The 21,507-nt window shown below is 42.3% G+C and overlaps 1 protein-coding gene across 25 annotated transcripts in view; it reads left to right on the top strand.

Moving 5' to 3' along the window:
* The window catches only part of LOC129830975 (focal adhesion kinase 1-like), a 163,294-nt gene that overhangs the window by 88,719 nt on the left and 53,068 nt on the right, over nucleotides 1–21,507 (top strand). For all 25 annotated transcript variants that reach the window (XR_008755659.1, XR_008755661.1, XR_008755660.1 and 22 more), the window contains 4 exons: nucleotides 9,501–9,667; nucleotides 17,189–17,276; nucleotides 18,927–19,006; nucleotides 19,113–19,175. Coding sequence is in view for 22 of the 25 variants with exons in the window: in XM_055893891.1 (XP_055749866.1) it covers nucleotides 9,501–9,667; nucleotides 17,189–17,276; nucleotides 18,927–19,006; nucleotides 19,113–19,175 (398 nt within the window). In the remaining 3 variants the exon portion in view is untranslated. The remainder of the gene's footprint in view (nucleotides 1–9,500; nucleotides 9,668–17,188; nucleotides 17,277–18,926; nucleotides 19,007–19,112; nucleotides 19,176–21,507) is intronic.

The raw sequence follows: 21,507 nt of genomic DNA, 5'->3' as shown, positions 1-21,507 counted from the left end.
AAATGTTGTTAATCAGTACAATAAAATAATATGTTCTCTTCGCAGTTGACAATAAAATAATATGTTCTCCTAGCAGTTGGCAATAAAATAATATGTTCTCCTAGCAGTTGGCAATAAAATAATATGTTCTCTTCGCAGTTGACAATAAAATAATATGTTCTCCTAGCAGGTGACAATAAAATAATATGTTATCTTCACAGTTGTCAATAAAATAATATGTTATCTTCACAGTTGACAATAAAATAATATGTTCTCTTCGCAGTTGACAATAAAATAATATGTTCTCCTAGCAGGTGACAATAAAATAATATGTTCTCCTAGCAGTTGACAATAAAATAATATGTTCTCCTAGCAGTTGACAATAAAATAATGTGTTCTCCTAGCAGGTGACAATAAAATAATATGTTCTCCTAGCAGGTGACAATAAAATAATGTGTTCTCCTAGCAGGTGACAATAAAATAATATGTTCTCCTAGCAGGTGACAATAAAATAATATGTTCTCCTAGCAGGTGACAATAAAATAATATGTTCTCCTAGCAGGTGACAATAAAATAATGTGTTCTCCTAGCAGGAGACAATAAAATAATATGTTCTCCTAGCAGGTGACAATAAAATAATGTGTTCTCCTAGCAGGTGACAATAAAATAATATGTTCTCCTAGCAGGTGACAATAAAATAATGTGTTCTCCTAGCAGGTGACAATAAAATAATATGTTCTCCTAGCAGGTGACAATAAAATAATATGTTCTCCTAGCAGGTGACAATAAAATAATATGTTCTCCTAGCAGGTGACAATAAAATAATATGTTCTCCTAGCAGGTGACAATAAAATAATATGTTCTCCTAGCAGGTGACAATAAAATATGTTCTCTTCGCAGTTGATAATAAAATAATATGTTCTCCTAGCAGTTGACAATAAAATAATATGTTCTCCTAGCAGGTGACAATAAAATAATATGTTCTCTTCACAGTTGTCAATAAAATAATATGTTCTCTTCACAGTTGACAATAAAATAATATGTTCTCTTCACAGTTGTCAATAAAATAATATGTTCTCTTCACAGTTGTCAATAAAATAATATGTTCTCTTCACAGTTGACAATAAAATAATATGTTCTCCTAGCAGGTGACAATAAAATAATATGTTATCTTCACAGTTGTCAATAAAATAATATGTTCTCTTCACAGTTGACAATAAAATAATATGTTCTCTTCACAGTTGACAATAAAATAATATGTTCTCCTAGCAGGTGACAATAAAATAATATGTTCTCCTAGCAGGTGACAATAAAATAATATGTTCTCCTAGCAGGTGACAATAAAATAATATGTTCTCTTCACAGTTGACAATAAAATAAGTCCTAAATGTAAGGGATTGTTTGTCATCTGTAGCCCCATGATGTCAGCTAAAACAAGCTCAATAACTCACTGCATGCACACACTGCTATTGAATAATACTAATTCACCTGTATTGTGAATAGAACCACATCTTGATTTACCCAGTTTATCAATATAGATTTACCATTCAACTATGTTGTTTTGTAGTTAGATTGGTAAAAACGAAGTCAAATTGATTGTATAATTGATTAAATTAATGCATACATGGCTGTCTCAAAATAATTTACATAAAAATGTTCAAATGTAATGATGTCGAACTCAAAGATGCCCAACGATTGAACATAGCAGTAACGTATCTGTCTGGATCAAGTGACATTCTGTGACTTTGGCTAATAAGCCTTCTCTTTTTTTGTGGTATCATTTTGGTATTGGGATACTAAACCTGGTATCAGTATCAAAGTCAAAATTCTGGTATTGTGACCACACACACACACACACACACACACACACACACACACACACACACACACACACAGACACACACACACACACACAGACACAGACACAGACACAGACACAGACATAGAGGAAGTTAAGTCTGGGAACAGACTTAACCATTAGAGGGGTGGAATAGCATCTGACCCTGCATCAGAGCTAGAGCCAATCAGTGTACAGATTTTTTTTTCAGATACCTGTCATACAGTCATGAAGAGCTGATAGAGACTGGCTGTGTATACCTGAATCTCCTACAAACACACAGACTGATCGACTGTCACTCTGTTTCTCTGCTGCGCTGAAAGAGCATGAGTAATTGACTGGATGCAGTCTTTTGGCTGTTAGAGCCCAGTGTATAGCTGCTGCTGTACAGACACTATTGATTGGTGTTGCACGTCAGAGCAGTGATTCAGCAGTGTAGTTGTTGCTTTGTTAATTGCTATATGTTACTGAAAGTTCAGAGCACAATCCCTCATTGTTTTTCAAATTGGAATACCGTAGTGTGATTGTTCTGTGGTTACCCTTCAACTGTCTAATTGCACTCCAACTCCCTTCACTGAGAGAGAGGTCTGTGTGGCTCCGTCAGTTCATGTTGCGGATTCTCTTTTAAAGCTGGAATATGTGACTTTTTGGGCGACTTGACCAAAATCACATAGAAATGTAAGTTATAGATCTGTCAATCTTATTGAAAACAAGTCTAAGAAGCGGTATGTTCTATGTGCGCTATTCTATGCTTCTCGTTCTTAAGTTTTGTTTTTGCGTCTTACTCAAACAGCTGAAAATACTATATTTTTGGTTATTGAAAAAAGATTTCACAGTGGTTTAGATGGTACCATGATTCTCTACACTATACATTGCTTATTTTGTCACATAAACTAAAATTAGGCGAACTATCAGAATGTTTTAAACCAGGAAATGGCGGAATGATTTCTGCATATTGCACCTTTAACTGATGTTGCTGTGCCTTAGCTCTGTGATCTTCAGCGGCAGTTAGCCTAGGTCTCACATACGCCGCACCTGAAGCCTCAAAGTTGGCTAATTACAGAAAACCCTTCACAAAGCGCTTATAGGACACATTTAAAGGCGTGTGTGAATTATGACACTATGGGACTAGCATTGTTTCTCCTCAGGTAGATGAACTGAGAGAGGCTATCAAGCAACTAGCTTGGTCTCTGGTCTTTGTCATGCGTCCCATAAGGGTTGGCAAAACAGCACAAACCGATCTGAGACCAGGCTACGCAAACACCGGTCTGCAGAAAGACATTTTGCTACATTCTCCCTGCCCTCACTGATACAGACACTCAGTTATAGTGGTGTGAAACTGAATTGATTCCTGGCACATAACATCCTGACTCCTAGATCTCCTATTTTCTGGAGAAAGGCAACCATTGAGAAATGGTACATGGGATGCATCCCAAATGGCACCCTATTCCCTATATAGTGCACTACTTTTGACCAGAGCCCTATGCTTGGTCTCAGTGCAGTCAGCAGATGCCTGTATTGATTTGTAGGGCTGGATGAGGTACGTTGTGTATTGGATCCACATCCGCTTCCTGGTTCCATCCCAGAATAAACATCATGTTCCTATCCCCTGAGGTGCTCCCTAAGGACCCCTCATCCCATCACACACACATATCCTGTTCATACTGCATCAATAGCACTCTGCCTGCCCGGGTATAGTGCACCTCTATGGTCAAAGGTAGTGTACTATATAGGGATTCCAGATATCCATATAAGACAAATATTATCAATAATAACACCATAAAATTACATGTAATTATATCTACCTGGTGCCTGGTAGTCATTCTGTAAATCCATTACATTTCGTATGTATTCATTTGTGAATGTCCATCACCCATTTCGTATGATATATTACGAATTACAATTTGTATTATATGTTACGAATTTGCTAAATGTACAATATGTTACAAATCTGCAAACCGTATGATGTTACGAATTCTAGCTAGGTGGCTAACGTTAGCTAGCTGGCTAACGTTATCTAGCTGGCTAATGTTAGTAAGCTAGCTGACGAAGGTAAGCTAGGGGTTAGGGTCAAGTTTAGGAGTTAGGTTAAAGGGTTAATATTAGGGTTAGAGGAATGGTTAGCTAAAATGGTTAAGGTTAGGGTTAGCTAACATGCTAAGTAGAAGCAAAGTAGCTAAAAGGTAGAAAGTAGTTGAAAAGTTTCGAATTAGCTAAAATGCTAAAGTTGTCCTTGATGAGATTAGAACTCGCAACCTTTGGGTTGCTAGACGTTTGCATTATACGCCCACCCATCCACCGTGACCAACCACCCTCCTTTCATTTTTTGCTTTAAGTGGCCCTCTGTCTTATGTAATCATACCAAATCTAACATACCACACTAAATGGAGTGTTTTGGATTTACGTACATAATAATATGAAATAATCTGAGACCAGGTGTACTGTATGCAATGTCTACCTTGATAAGAGGTTCACGGTTTGTTTGCATTTGAATTGGCTAATTTGCGTGTCCATTGTGCTTTTCTATTTCCATTGCAAACACATGGAAATGCTGTGGTTGGCAAGAATCCAAGTGACTATATGCCAGTGAGATTTGATATATTCTTTTTGGATCTTAAAAATTAGAAAAGGATAGTAAAATTAGCTTGTTTGTTTGAGATAATCTGTCATATCATCATAGATGCGGCTGTCATCATGTTTAGCCTAATGTGGTGTGAAGGGGAATTTGTCATGCTCCGTTTGGATTGCTCTCCCTAGCTGTTCATGTAAGCAATGAGACTGTTCATTTAAGCATTCTGATTCTGTCTCTATAATCCGTTAGTGTCTTCTTCTTTGTCTTTGTCTTTTTGTCGCCGTCGTCATCTGTTTCATGCCAAGGGGAACACTGCTCTTAAGTTATTATACAGGGCAGATGTTGGTCATATTTATTAGGGCATGCAATGGTTTTAAAACGTTCTGCAACGGAAAAAGTAGAGGTAGTCTCTCTCCCTGTGCCAGCTGGTTTTCTGTTGTTTGGTTCCTAATGAATAGGACCATGCTTTTCAAGGTTGGCTCTCAAGCTCTAGGTCAAACCTGTCAGCACACTTAAAAGCATCACTTGGGATATTTAGCCTACGTTTCAGCGACTACCATTCCAAGTTACTTTCCCCCGAGGTCTTCTGGGAGTATACATGTGCTGTGCTTTAACTTCTCTGGGATACGTGGGATGCTAACGTCCCACTTGGCTAAAAGCCAGTAAAAATGCAGAGCGACAAATTCAAATAAATTACTATAAAAATCAAACTTTCATGAAATCACACATGAAAGATACCAAATTAAAGCTACACTTGTTGTGAATCCAGCCAACGTGTCAGAATTCAAAAATGCTTTACGACGAAAGCACACCAAACGATTATGTTAGGTCAGAGCCAAGTCACAGAAAAACACAGCCATTTTTCCTGCCAAAGAGAGGAGTAACAAAAAGCAAAAATAGAGATACAATTAATCACTAACCTTTGATGATCGTCATCAGATGACACTCATAGGACTTCATGTTACACAATACATGTATGTTTTGTTTGGTAAAGTTCATATTTATATCCAAAAATCTGAGTTTAGGCGGGACGCTACTCTCTCACTTGGCCAAAAGCCAGAGAAAATGCAGAGGGCCAAATTCGAATAAATTACTATAAAAATCTAACTTTCATTAAATCACACATGAAAGACACCAAATTAAAGCTACACTGGTTGTGAATCCAGCCAACATGTCAGAATTCAAATAACATCGTTTGCTTTCGCCGAAAAGCCTATTATCTGAGGATAGCACCATAGTAAACAAAGAGAGAGAGAAGCATATTTCAACCCTGCAGGCGCGACACAAAACGCAGAAATAAAAAATATAATTCATGCCTTACCTTTGACGAGCTTCTGTTGTTGACAATCCAATATGTCCCGTAAACATCACAAATGGTCCATTTGTTCGATTAAGTCCGTCGATATATATCCAAAATGTCAATTTATTTGGCGCGTTTGATCCAGAAAAACACCGGTTCCAACTTGTGAAACGTGACTACAAAATATCTCAAAAGTTACCTGTAAACTTTGCCAAAACATTTCAAACTACTTTTGTAATACAACTTTAGGTATTTTTAAATAATCAATCAAATTGAAGACGGGATGATCTGTGTTCAATACAGGATTAAATCAAACTGTAGCTAGCTTTCTGGTCACGCGCCTCTAACAAACAGGACACTTTAAGCGACCCTCGTTCAAGATGTTCGTACTTCTTCATTACACAAAGGAAAAAACCTCAACCAATTTCTAAAGACTGTTGACATCCAGTGGAAGAGGTAGGAACTGCAAGAAGGTCAATTAGAAATGTATATTCCCAATGAAAATCATTGAAAAGAGAGTGACCTCAAAAGAAAAATTCTGAAGGGTTTGTTCTCGGGGTTTCGCCTGCTAAATAAGTTCTGTTATACTCACAGACATGATTCAAACAGTTTTAGAAACTTCAAAGTGTTTTCTATCCAAATCTACTAATAATATGCATATCTTATCTTCTGGGGATGAGTAGCTGGCAGTTGAATTTGGGTATGTTTTTCATCCAAACGTGAAAATGCTGCCTCCTATCCTAGAGAAGTTAAGATAGTATCTAAACAGTCATTCAGATGGTATGTGACATTTTAAAGGGTTCGGGTTAAGGCTATGTAATATTGTGCATTTTGCTTCTCATAAAGGCAGGCATGGTGCCCTACCATTGCATTGTCTGTCATATGGTGGAACCAGACCTATTCACTGCATGCTTTTAATCACCCTGTATAGGAGATGAATATGACTTTTGACTGATGCAAACTTGAAGTTGTAGCCTTGCATTTTGGTATTTCAGTTGCCCAAGATGAATGGCTCCATTTCTTTTGTCTCCATTCTGGGTTCTGGTTGTATTTCTCCCATTTCTTCTGTCTCCATTCTGTGTTCTGGTGGTATTTTTCCCACCTCATTGAAGTTGAGTACACTTGTATTCCGTCAGTTCCGCCGCCTGGCCTACAAAACACTGTCAATTCAATCACCAGTAGAACTGCAGCTATATGGTTCTGTCTGTGTCACTTGGAGTAGACATTTGCCTGCTACTTGAAAATGGACTTGAAATGGCAATTATTAATTTGTATGCAAATTGTTTTTCTTTCAAATTGGGCAGACACATTTTTCCCATAACTCAGACGCTCTCTCTCTCTCTACGATCCTCCTGGGAACTCTGCATCCAGTATTGGATTATAAAACAGAGATTGTGTTGAGATATAATAATGGATGGACAGAGAGGGCTCTACCTTTTCTTGGGCCCACTCACTTCAGCCTATCTTGACAGACAAAACTTTTAGATTATTGTTCGTGAGATTACACACTTCTGTCTGTGTTGAGCCATTATATTCTACTTCTGCTGATCCTATAGCTGTACCTAGGGGAAACTTCTCTCTGAAGCCCCAGCCACCAGAGCACGAAGCTAACCAAAGCCCATATTTAATCATTTTAATGGAGGGTTGAGGATTTGCGTGCTCCTTAGGAATAAGATAAGAGATAAGAGACTGGCTTTAGCTTAGCCGCCCTTAGCTGGCTGAGTAATCTTCTGTTAGAGCAGGTTGGCATGATCATATTGCATTTCTTTATCACTACTCGCCATTGGAATCTTGAGGAGGGTCTATCTCATCTGTGCAGGAAGATGATTTTCCTTCATTGTTAGAGAAAATAACTAGGTACCGACATCAATTCACATGAAGACAATGTTACTTCAGTAGCTACAGACCTACGAACCTAAAGTAGAGGTGCTATACGGTTACATAGAATGTATTCTCTCAGTGCTCTCCTGGTTCCTAGTGCATTGTTACTGGAACTACCATGCAGAATGGATTCTTGTTAACTTTTTTTCAACCTTCTAAAGAGCCCAGTTCCTTTAGTCCTTGCCGTGGACGGTCTCAAATAAACTTTTGCCATTACACAAGCAGAAAGTCAGTCCCAAAGCTGCATAGAGACCTCCCTAAGTTGGAAACTACATTACCAAACAACGCTGGCCGACAAGCTTTGAATTCCCAGTCCCAATAGGACTCTATGCTTCTCTGGCCTCTCCTCTCTTCCTCCTCTTCTCCTCCTCATTCTCCTCTCCTTGGGCAGTGATCAGGCTCTGTTATCCTCCACAGTGTTGCCACTCGGGCATCAGGCCGTAACTGGGACACATTGTTGGACCTACTCTGGGGGATCCAGCCATCCAGCCTCTCTCTCTTCCCTCATAAATACAATCTTCTTAAATATGCAATGGCTCTTAAGTGTTTGGGCTGGAATGTCACATCAGATCTGCAGTGTGATAGTATGCACACATACGGCCGCGGATGACACCAGCACAGCCAGGCGAGGCCGGAATATCTCCATGCCAGCCAGCCATAGACTTAACATGGAGCCCTAGAGTTGTGGGCACTAACAACATAATATAACAGGCGTGAGTGGTCCGTCTGGCCAGTCATAGACTACAGTCATAAGCTAGTCTATTGGCACTCTAGTTGCCGCTTCATAGCTGACAGACGTGAATGGTCCATCTGGTGAGGTCTGGGGGTTTGATGTTAAACCGAACAGACAGTGAGAGAATGTCACAGAGCTAGAGACATGGTATGCCTGGTATGGCAACTGTTCGGCATCTGACCGTAAGGCGCTACAGAGGGTAATGCGAACGGCCCAGTACATCACTGGGGCCAAGCTTCCTGCCATCCAGGACCTATATACTAAGCGGTGTCAGAGGAAAGCCCGTAAAATTGTCAGAGACTCCAGTCACCCTATAGACTGTTTTCTCTGCTACCGCACAGCAAGCGGTACCGGAGCACCAAGTCTAGGACCAAAAGGCTCCTCAACAGTTTCTAACCCCAAGCCATAAGACTGCTGAACAATTTACATTGACCCCCCCCTCCCTTTTGTACGCTGCTGCTACTCACTGTTTATTATCTATGCATAGTCACTTCACCTACATTTACAAATTACCTCAACTAACCTGTACCCCCGCACACTGACTCGATTCCGGTGCCCCCTGTGTATAGCATCGTTATTGTTATTCTTATTCTGTTACTTTTTATTTTAGTCTACTTGGTAAATATTTTCTTAACTCTTCTTGAACTGCACTGTTTGTTAAGGGCTTGTAAGTAAGCATTTCACAGTAAGGTCTACTTGTTGTATTCGGCGCGTGTGACAAATAAAGTTTGATTTGAAGTCCTGAATGAGTGACTGAGTGGCCATTTGAGTGTTGGATTGTTCCACAGGAGCTGGTCAGATGGGGGGCATAAGGGTATGGTTTGGTGCCCTCCTTGGCCACTCAGCCAACGCTAAAATTCACCCTACTTATCGCCTCAGACAGGCGACCTGCTGTCACTAGGCAGAGCGGTGGCTGCCATGGCGATAAGATAGCATTGCTCCTACAGACAGAACAGTTGGAACATCCTGTGTTCTCTTCACCTCTCAGTAGGAGTCTATATCTGGGCTCCACTTTCTGTTTACCGTGTTTTGTTGTCTGTCTACAGTAAAAATTCTAGTCAGTTTCTTTACCAATGTCTTGCATTGTGTGGACCTTTTCCGTTCAAAATTTGCCTTCACATAACTTCTGTATGACCTTGAACTTTCCTACCGTGGCTTGTCACTGGTCTCTTAACTCTCCTGTGTTCCACCTTTACAGGGGATCATCCAGAAGATCTTGGACATCCACAAGGTGAAATGCGTGGCGTGCTTTGGCCTGCGGCTCAGCCACTCCCAGTCCGGCCAGGTCCACTGGCTCCACCCTGATATGGGCGTGTCCCACGTGAGGGAGAAATACGAGCAGAACCGCTCCCAGGAGGAGTGGAGGTGAGCAGACTGTGTGTGTGTGTGCTCATCCGTGTGCTCTTACGTGTATGAGTGCACCGATGTGTTTGCCCTGTGTGCGTGTATCTGTCTCATTAGATTATGTCTCTCTCTCTTGATGTGTGTATTTGTCTGACTGTCTCTGTCTGCCCCTGTGTGTATTGAAGACAATGACAAAACGGCATCTCTCTGACAAGAGGGTGGAATCTACAGATTCACAGAACCACCTTTTTTGTTTGTTTGTGCGTGTGCGTGTGTTTTTCAATGCCTCAACTGTCAATGACTCGGCAGTAGGTCATTGCTATTAAAAGTTGTTATGCCAGATGAGTCACATCCTTAGCTTCTAGCTTCTAGCATTTAATGCCTTTCTTCTTCATCAGACAGTTCTGTGATAGTCTACAACCTTTCTTTAGGCACACAAAGACCCTGTGAATGTCCCTGAGAGCAGAGGCAACACACATTGCCCCATAAGTTAACACTTCATCGCTGTGTCTTATTTTGTAATGAAGAAGTCAGTAGAGGATCTTTGCAAGGCATTGATACTATGAATGTTTGATGAACACAATAGAGATTGGCCAATAGAGTTCCTTAGCCATTCATTCTCCTACCCTAACATATTTGTGTGACCTAGATGTTAACGTCACATAAAATATGTTCTGAACACAGAATTGGACACTATAAAGAGCCTCAAAGGCTTGTCTGTAGCACGCTGTTTTCCCTTTAGAAAACATTTCATTGAACATTATAAACATCTTAAGTTTCCATCCTCACTTGGATCATAATGCCAGCAGCATACCACCCTGCATACCACTACTGGCTTGCTTCTGAAGCTAAGCAGGGTTGGTCCTGGTCAGGCCCTGGATGGGAGACCAGATGCTGCTGGAAGTGGTGTTGGAGGGCCAGTAGGAGGCACTCTTTCCTCTGGTCTAAAAAATATCCCAATGCCCCAGGGCAGTGATTGGGGACACTGCCCTGTGCAGGGTGCCGTCTTTCGGATGGGACGTTAAATGGGTGTCCTGACTCTCTGAGGTCTTTAAAGATCCCATGGCACTTATCGTAAGAGTAGGGGTGTTAACCCCTACTAAATTCCCAATCTGGCCCTCAAACCATCATGGTCACCTAATAATCCCCAGTTTACAATTGGCTCATTCATCCCCCTCCTCTCCCCTGTAACTATTCCCCAGGTCGTTGCTGCAAATGAGAACGTGTTCTCAGTCAACTTACCTGGTAAAATAACGGTAAATAAAACAAATAATAAAGAAATAATTTGAGGCATTTTACAGTCTAAGTTACTGTCAAATGTTGCTCTGAGAATCTCAGTAGTTCAATTCTAAGTATTTTCTGGCTATCTTTGAGCCTGGAGTCTGTGTGCTACCCAAATAGCACCCTATTCCCTACATAGTGCAGTACTTTTGATCACAGCCTATATAGGGAATAGGGTGCCAGTTGGGACAGCCTGGCTTTGCACTGTTCTCGTCGTCTCTCTCTACATGGCTCTGTTATGACTTAAATCTGTTCACTAAGGACTGTCTGGCTTTCCTCTCTCATTCTGATTGGAGCACTGCTACTGCCTGGGATACACTCTTGTGTTATATCATGATGTGATTTCACATCTCATAGACCTGTACAGTCGTGGTCAAAAGTTTTGAGAATGACACAAATATTAATTTTAACAAAGTTTGCTGCCTCAGTTTATATGATCCCCCAAAAACATTTCCACTGTATTTCAGCCCTGCCACAAAAGGACCAGCTGACATCATGTCAGGGATTCTCTCATTAACACAGGTGTGAGTGTTGACGAGGATAAGGCTGGAGATCACTCTGTCATGCTGATTGAGTTCGAATAACAGACTGGAAGCTTCAAAAGGAGGGTGGTGCTTGGAATCATTGTTCTTCCTCTGTCAACCATGGTTACCTGCAAGGAAACACGTGCCGTCATCATTGCTTTGCACAAAAAGGCAATGATATTGCTGCCAGTAAGATTGCACCTAAGTCAAGCATTTATCGGATCATCAAGAACTTCAAGGAGAGCGGTTCAATTGTTGTGAAGAAGGCTTCAGGGCGCCCAAGAAAGTCCAGCAAGCACCAGGACCGTTTCCTAAAGTTGATTCAGCTGCAGGATCGGGGCACCACCAGTACAGAGCTTGCTCAGGAATGGCAGCAGGCAAGTGTGAGTGCATCTGCACGCACAGTGAGGTGAAGATTTTGGAGGATGGCCTGGTGTCAAGAAGGGCAGCAAAGAAGCCACTTCTCTCCAAGAAAAACATCAGGGACAGACTGATATTCTGCAAAAGGTACAGGGATTGGACTGCTGAGGACTGGGGTAAAGTCATTTTCTCTGATGGATCCCCTTTCCGATTGTTAAAAAAGCTTGTCCGGAGAAGACAAGGTGAGCGCTACCATCAGTCCTGTGCCATGCCAACAGTAAAGCATCCTGAGACCATTCATGTGTGGGGGTTGCTTCTCAGCCAAGGGAGTGGGCTCACTCACAATTTTTCCTAATAACACAGCCATGAATAAAGAATGGTACCAACACATCCTCCGAGAGCAACTTCTCCCAACCATCCAGGAACAGTTTGGTGACGAACAAGGCCTTTTCCAGCATGATGGAGCACCTTGCCATAAGGCAAAAGTGATATCTAAGTGGCTCGGGGAACAAAACATCGATATTTTAGGTCCATGGCCAGGAAACTCCCCAGACCTTAATCCCATTGAGAACTTGTGGTCAATCCTCAAGAGGCGGGTGGACAAACAAAAACCCACAAATTCTGACAAACTCCAAGCATTGATTATGCAAAAATGGGGTCAGGATGTGGCCCAGAAGTTAATTGACAGCATGCCAGAGCGGATTGCAGAGGTCTTGATAAAGAAGGGTCAACACTGCAAATATTGACTCTTTGCATCAACTTCATGTAATTGTCAATAAAAGCCTTTGCCACTTATGAAATGCTTGTAATTATACTTCAGTATTCCATAGTAACATCTGACAAAAATATCTAAAGACACTGAAGCAGCAAACTTTGTGGAAATTAATATTTGTGTTATTCTCAAAACTTTTGGCCACGACTGTACACTCTTTAAAGTGTCCTTCAGTCTCTCTCTCTCTTTCTCTCTCTATCTCTCTATTTCTCTCTCTCTCGTGATAGAACTCAGGGTGGGAGAGATTGTTTCAGTATTCTGCAGTAAGCATACTGACAAGTTCACAGTGTGTGTGTAGGCTTCTTCAAATTCTCTTGCAGCATAGAAATGGCTCAAGGGTTTGTTGACTCTACTTGGAGTGGAAATCTAAATATCCCTCACTCTGCTGCTGGCACTGCAGTGTTCAGGTCCACACACAGCCCACCACAGAACAGTGTCCAACTTGTAATGGTTTTGACTTAAGGTTATTGTTTGTAGGGGTGACAGGTAGGTTGTGCCTACCAGAGAAAATATTGATTTCACCTTCTTGTTTGTGAGGGAATGAGTCCTGTCTGGTACGTCAAGTCTACACCAGTACAAAGGACTCATGTAGAAGTCAGGATGTACATACACTTTTCATAAACCCTTAAAACATTGGAAATACATTTTTTTTAAACTGTTCTTTTGCGTGGGTTGTATTACCAACATAAATGATCACACACATAATAATATAACAAACAATGTGCTCTGGTTCCTCAAGAAAAGTCCCGTACCTCGGGCCTGAAAGAGTCCAGCCCGGTAAAGGAGTTCAGGGAACTCCAGTGACCTCAGTCACGCAATGTTTGTCCGTTCATAAAAGTGTAGCCCAGTCTCAATCATACAATCAAAATATCAAACTGTTTTACCACACAATGTCACGCCCTGACCATAGATAGTTCAGTTGGCACAAAACGATTTGGAACAGGAGAGGTACAACCTGAACTTAGCCAATAAGAATGCTGATTTTCTGTTGCAAAATGTTTTACTACAATGTGACCTACTGAACTCAGATTAGATTTTTTAGCTTTTTCAGGGTTCCATCCATAGTGACCTTTACATAGCAAGATGAAGTTGTGTTTATGCAACAGCTCAGATTGAACGTGCTGCTAACTGATTATTACAAAGCTTATATATTGATATTCTTCCTCTGTTTCAGCCATTTGATTTAACTTTTAATTTATCTCCCCCTCTGTCCTGAGCCTGGCTGTCAAGACTCCTCATATAAGTGTGAGTGTGTGTATAGCAGGTGGCCTAGTGGTTAGAGAGGCGAGCCATCATCAGTTCCGTCAGGGGGTATGTCTATTCTGATAGAACAAGGTGACGGGCGTCTAGCGGCCGATTTAAAGACTCTAAGTGATTCTCCCGGCTCATTGCCGCTGTGGGGATTGGCAGGTGGTGGTGGTGCCAGCGAGTGACGGGGGAACCATCCGAGAGAGAGAGAGAGAGAGCGAGAGAGGCAGAGTTATGGTGTGGCACTGTGCCAGGCAGGTCTGGGATCAGTTGGAAGGGGGAAGAGTTATGGTGTGGCACCGTGCCAGGCAGGTCTGGGATCAGTTGGAAGGGGGAAGAGTTATGGTGTGGCACCGTGCCAGGCAGGTCTGGGATCATGCAGAGTTGTTATATCACAGCCGGGCTTAACTCAGCAGAGAAGAGCTCACAGCTTTGATCAGGCCGTCTCATAGGAAGGAGACTGAAGAAAACAGAGCGAGAGAGAGAGAGAGAGAGAGATGTCATTAGGATGCCTGCTCTTGTCTGTATGCTCAGTTAAGGCAACTAGTGGAGTCTTCTTCTATTCTCTTTGCATTCTGTTGCTTTTCCTTTCATCCTGCTGTCTGCCCTTGAGTAGCTGCACTTTCATCTCCTAGTGGCATTTCAGATCACACACACTAGGCTTGGGCGGTATACCTTATATACTATATACCGGTCTATTCGGAAATAGCCACGGGATGGTTTTTCAGTACCGTTGAAACAATATATTTTTTGTACATTTTTCAATTGATTTTAATATTTGTTAAAAGCTGTATTCATGTCACGCCCTGACCATAGAGAGCTTTTATTCTCTATGTTGGTTAGGTCGGGGTGTGATTTAAGGGTGGGTTATCTAGGTGGATTATATTTCTATGTTGGCCTAGTATGGTTCCCAATCAGAGGCAGCTATTTATCGTTGTCTCTGATTGGGGATCATATTTAGGTAGCCATTTTCCCATTGTGCTTTGTGGGATCTTGTCTATGTATAGTTGCCTGTGAGCATTATTTAGCTTCACGTTTCGTTTGGTTGTTTTGTTCTTTGAAGTTTTCTATTCCAAAATAAAGGATGGAAACATACCACGCTGCATCTTGGTCTACTCCTTATGACGAACGTGACAATTCAATTTGTGCAATACGTTAGGAAATAAAGCAGAACATGTTGCTCATTTCACCTGTCACATTTTAAATGATGAAGCTTACCGGAGTTCCCCAGAACAGTACCAGAGAAAAGGAAGCTGGCTACACCAGAACAGTACCGGAGAAAAGGAAGCTGGCTACATCAGAACAGTACCGGAGAAAAGGAAGCTGGCTACACCAGAACAGTACCAGATAAAAGGAAGCTGGCTACACCAGAACAGTACCAGAGAAAAGGAAGCTGGCTACACCAGAACAGTACCAGAGAAAAGGAAGCTGGCTACACCAGAACAGTACCAGAGAAAAGGAAGCTGGCTACACCAGAACAGTACTAGAGAAAAGGAAGCTGGCTACACCAGAACAGTACCAGAGAAAAGGAAGCTGGCTACACCAGAACAGTACCAGATAAAAGGAAGCTGGCTACACCAGAACAGTACCAGATAAAAGGAAGCTGGCTACACCAGAACAGTACCAGATAAAAGGAAGCTGGCTACACCAGAACAGTACCAGAGAAAAGGAAGCTGGCTACACCAGAACAGTACCAGAGAAAAGGAAGCTGGCTACACCAGAATAGTACCAGAGAAAAGGAGCGCCACATCAGTCAGAGTGCTGTCTGCTGGTAGAATGCTTGTTTTGGGAATTCTCATCCCAATGGACAACATTAGTTTGATGCTGACCAGAAATTACAATAAGAAGCATTTTATTGTTTGATCTGTTTTTACAAAACACGTTTTATATTTTTTTCCTGTGTGAAAAAACAAAGAATTCTGCGTTAAGGCGTCCCCTACGTTTAACTTGCTAGTTATCTATGTCAGTAGCTGAGTTAAGGTCACAGGGCATCATATTGTGTTAGCTTTCTGCAGTGTTTGAGAAGTCAAAGCCCTTTGTATGAGTAATCTGTACAGCTGCCACTGTAGCTTGACTTCCTTGTGTTTTTTTCTCCTCTCTGTTGTAGGCCTGTCTGCTCCTCCCCTATCTTCTCCGAGCAGAGCAGGCAGGCTCCCAGACTCCACACAGACAGTGTACACAGTACTCTTCTTCCTTCAGAGAAGCATGCGTCAAAACTTTCTTCATTTGCACAATGTCTCTCATTCACATTTGCTGGAAACTCACCAGAAATGACAGTCGGTATCTCCTACCTATGTATGTTTAACTTTATGAACTGGATTGCCTGTCTTTACAATTCGTTTATTTTCATTTGCGCTCGTTAGCATATTTAGCAATCAGCCTCCAATAGAAATTTGCTATTACTTGTGATAATTTTGTTAGCATTCTGGTAATGGGCGTCCAAATGTGCTTTTTTTTTTGCCTTATCTTGCCGCTCCCTTTTGTACTAAGTCCCAGTGGGAGAGAAGGACAGTATGAGGTCATGAAATCTGGGTAGAGCCTAACACACACACACACTGTGCACCCCTCAGTATTCCTATTTCAGATCAAATACCTCTTCCCACCATGTGTGTGTCACTAGGAAGTGTTTGCATGAGAGCTAAAGGGGAGGAGACAGGTTAAACGATTTGAGACATGGATTGTGTGCCTTTGAGGGTGAATGGGAAATACAAAATATTTAATTGCCTATGTACAGAGTATGGTAGTAGTAGGTGCCAGGCGCACCGGTTTGTGTCAAGAACTGCAACGCTGCTGGGTTTCTCACGCTAAACAGTTTCCCTTGTGCATCAAGAATGGTCCACCACCGAAAGAACATCTAGCCAACTTGACACAACTGTGGAAAGCATTGGAGTCAACATGGGCCAGCATCCATGTGGAATGCTTTTGACACCTTGTAGAGTCTATGCCCTGACGAATTGAGACTGCTCTGAGGGCAAAAGGGGGTGCATCACAATATTAGGAAGGTGTTCTTAATGTTTTGTACACTCAGTGTATATACTGTATGCTAGTTCCTGAATTGTAAAACATTATTGGGGTACAATATACCTATTCCTTTTGTTTATGTGGACTGTGCTGTATGCTAGCTCTGTGACCTGAGTGTAAAAACACAATTGGACCACAACATCCCTATTCCCTAAGCGTCTGTGTTCTAAGCAGGGGCATATTAACTCTTTTCCCCCCTGTGTCACTAGGCAGTGTTTTGCGCTGTGTTGTAGCTGAACTGTAAACAGTATTCAATCACTGTGACTAAAAAAACACCTAAATCCCTATTCCCTTCTGTGTTTTATCTAAACAGTGACATGTTGCTCTAATCTCCAGGTATGAACTGCGTATTCGCTACCTTCCAAAAGGATTCCTGCACCACTTCAGTGAAGATAAACCCACACTCAACTACTTCTACCAGCAGGTGACACACACACACACACACACACACACACATAGACGTGAATGCCTGCATGCACACACACACCAACACATCATCCATGGGAGTTGAGTAACAGAGACAGCCTGGTTTGTTACAGGCCATTGACCAGGGGAGACTCATTTTCTAAACATACTTAGCTAAGCCTATTTATTCAACAACACTGTAACCAGAGGCGGAGGCATATGGCACTTCTGACGTGTGTGTGTGTGTGTGTGTGTGTGTGTGTGTGTGTGTGTGTGTGTGTGTGTGTGTGTGTGTGTGTGTGTGTGTGTGTGTGTGTGTGTGTGTGTGTGTGTGTGTGTGTGTGTGTGTGTGTGTGTGTGTGTGTGTGTAAGCATGCGTGCCTGCACATACATATGTGTGTGTGGGTCTGAGGGACGCAAGGTGTTACTGTGTATGGGTGAAATATGTGGAGGTATTAGGGCGTAACACACGGTGTGTAGCTGTCCGCAACGCTGTAGATGCAGAGAGGTGAACTGGGTCAGTGGGTCTCAGGAGGGCTCTCTCTGGTGGTCTGGGGAAGAGACGCTCCCTCTCTCCGATCCTGACGGGGTGAAAAGAGGCCGTCTTGACAGCAGGGGAACAAGGCTGTAGATGCAGAGAGGTGAACTGGGTCAGTGGGTCTCAGGAGGGCTCTGTCTGGTGGTCTGGGGAAGAGACGCTCCCTCTCTCCGATCCTGACGGGGTGAAAAGAGGCCGTCTTGACAGCAGGGGAACACATTTGGGCTCATCTTGTGTCACTTTTACGCTCATATTTTCGAAATCCAGCTGAGAGGAAAATTGATGGAAGGTACAAATGTCCCTGTTTGAAGGGGTAATCATGGAGCGTGAAGTGTGCTTGTGTTCCGAATTGTGTCTGGTATAGAACAACACTTTCATGAACCAGATTTTGTTTTCAATGCCTATGATCTAAAATGGCAGACTCAATGTCTCTATGGGTGTTAGAATACAAAGAACCGCCACTCAACATGACTAAACAAGATATTCAGAGAGGACATAATAGCCCATGAAACAGGTCTAGCTCCCTTAGTTGTCACTCAGAAGCACACACTCATTTGTCTCATGAAATGTCTCTCTCTGTGTCCGTCTGCCAGTGTTGTGTTGCTGTCACTGCAGGTGCACCCACCCAGGGTTTATCAACCACCCAGGTTTTATCAACCAAGCCCACCACCCACTTACTATGGGCTGTTTGTAAGGGGGATTTAATGTCTATTTCTCTCTCTCTCTCTCTCTTTCTGTCTTTAGCTCTCTCTTTCTGTCTTTCTCTCTCTCTCTTTCTGTCTTTCGCTCTCTCTCTCGCTCCGTGTCTCTCTCTCTCTGTGTGTCTCTCTCTCTCTCTCTCTCTCTCTCTCTCTCTCTCTCTCTCTCTCTCTCTCTCTCTCTCTCTCTGTCTCTCTGTGTGTGTGTGTGTGTGTCTCTCTCTGTCTCTCTGTGTCTTTCTCTTTCTCTCTCTCTCTCTCTCTCTGTGTCTCTCTCTCTCGCGGGAGGGTGGGGGTCAATGTTTGTAAAAGGGCTGTATATCAGTAAGGTCCCCTGTGTTCTACCCCTCAGTCTGAAAGTCAGTTCATGTGTTGCTCTGTGTAAGGCCTCCATGCTCCCATGCTAAAACATGTATTTTGGTTTGTCTTACAGGTGAAAAATGACTACATGGTAGAGATAGCCGACCAGGTCGAGCAAGACATTGCACTTAAGTTGGGATGCCTTGAAATCAGGTCAGTTCAGGTATCCAAGAGTGGTCAAATGTTCTATTCTCTTTCATAAACGGTAGCTAGCTGCCTTGTTGTATTTCACACTAACCAAGACATGTTTCCTTTACAGGAGATTCTTCCGGGAGATGCGGGGAAATGCCCTGGACAAGAAATCAAACTATGAACTATTAGAGTAAGTCCCATTTGGCTTGATTCTCATATGGTAATAGCTTGGGTTTCTACTGCTCACTGTAAGAATCAACTATTCAGTCAATATTGTACGTCTTTGTTGATCTTTTACCAAGAAACTCAATGTGTAAGAGCAATTCCTGTTAAGGTGATAAAATACATTTATTTATGATAGCTAAAATATCCCATAACCTCAATACACAGAATTATCTTGAAATGGACTATGATCACATAGGTTAACCTAGTGTAGGTTAACGTACATGGTAAAAACCCCCTGCAGAGTCTGCCGTCGAACACACTTTTCCGAGGTGCGCTATTTGATAAAGGTCAGGGGTTCACGTTAACGATGCGTCCAATTAGAGATTTTCTCATATGCTCAGGCCTCCACACTCTCTAGAGGCCCTCTAATTACTACCGATCACTCTCGTCTCTCCGTATTGATTGAAATGCAGAGTTTGCTTTTCATACATATTTCGCCTGATGGATGAAGAGGGGAGAGGAAGAGGGAGTCCTCACACTGTAACTAAATTACCAGGGATCCCTTTGGTATTACTCTCCTGTTTACCATCAACATACCTTCTCTAACCCAGAGGGTTGGGTCCTGTACTTTGGTATTACTCTCCTGTTTACCATCAACATACCTTCTCTAACCCAGAGGGTTGGGTCCTGTACTTTGGTATTACTCTCCTGTTTACCATCAACATACCTTCTCTAACCCAGAGGGTTGTGTCCTGTACTTTGGTATTACTCTCCTGTTTACCATCAACATACCTTCTCTAACCCAGAGGGTTGTGTCCTGTACTTTGGTATTTCTCTCCTGTTTACCATCAACATACCTTCTCTAACCCAAAAGGTTGTGTCCTGTACTTTGGTATTTCGCTCCTGTTTACCATCAACATACCTTCTCTAACCCAGAGGGTTGTGTCCTGTACTTTGGTATTTCGCTCCTGTTTACCATCAACATACCTTCTCTAACCCAGAGGGTTGTGTCCTGTACTTTGGTATTTCTCTCCTGTTTACCATCAACATACCTTCTCTAACCCAAAAGGTTGTGTCCTGTACTTTGGTATTTCTCTCCTGTTTACCATCAACATACCTTCTCTAACCCAGAGGATTGGGTCCTGTACTTTGGTATTTCACTCCTGTTTACCATCAACATACCTTCTCTAACCCAAAAGGTTGTGTCCTGTACTTTGGTATTTCTCTCCTGTTTACCATCAACATACCTTCTCTAACCCAGAGGATTGGGTCCTGTACTTTGGTACTTCTCTCCTGTTTACCATCAACATACCTTCTCTAACCCAGAGGATTGGGTCCTGTACTTTGGTATTACTCTCCTGTTTACCATCAACACACATTCTCTAACCCAGAGGGTTGTGTCCTGTACTTTGGTATTTCTCTCCTGTTTACCATCAACATACCTTCTCTAACCCAGAGGATTGGGTCCTGTACTTTGGTATTACTCTCCTGTTTACCATCAACACACATTCTCTAACCCAGAGGGTTGTGTCCTGTACTTTGGTATTTCTCTCCTGTTTACCATCAACATACCTTCTCTAACCCAGAGGGTTGGGTCCTGTACTTTGGTATTTCTCTCCTGTTTACCATCAGCATACCTTCTCTAACCCAGTGGATTGGGTCCTGTACTTTGGTATTTCTCTCCTGTTTACCATCAACATACCTTCTCTAACCCAGAGGGTTGGGTCCTGTACTTTGATATTCCAGCCCAGTATTTCCCTTATATTCATGCCCGCCGCTGCTAAATCGTTGCCACCACGCCCATTTAAAAAATATATATCAATATTTCTGCCGAGACATGCTTTTAAGATTGACAATTTGAGTCTTTTGGGGGTTTTCAATGAGGTAAATGCAGAAGGGCAACCCCATGCTTCAGCCTACAGGTTGTAATGCTTTCGAAGAGAAAATACTGTTTCAGATGGTGATAATACCATTTTCATTTCATTTGGAGTAAAATGTGCTTACATTTTTTTGGGGGAAAACACTACCAGCACATTGGTATTCTGAGCCGATTGGTATTCCAAGCGTCATTCCGTTCTTGTTAGCCAGTCCACAACACGATCCCTGCTGGCTGGTCTAATTCTCCCTGCTGTCCGGGAACGTCCGTGTTCTGCCTCCTTTCCCAGGGGAGAATCTCACACCTTTCTTCTGCAGGGAAAATGTATGGCTTCATCCAAAATGGCACCCTGCTCCTTACGTTGTGCACTATATAGCCTTGTAGGGCCCTGGTCAAAGCGTGTGCACTATTTAGGGTGCCATTTGGGAGGCAGACAATGTCCTCTTCTGCTGGCTCCAAGGATATGCTGAGTTAAGGGGTT

This window comes from Salvelinus fontinalis, chromosome 32, assembly GCF_029448725.1.
Source record: "Salvelinus fontinalis isolate EN_2023a chromosome 32, ASM2944872v1, whole genome shotgun sequence".
NCBI classification, from domain to species: Eukaryota; Metazoa; Chordata; class Actinopteri; order Salmoniformes; family Salmonidae; genus Salvelinus; species Salvelinus fontinalis.
Note: the sequence above shows the minus strand (reverse complement) of the source record. Positions and strands in the feature narration are given on the sequence as shown.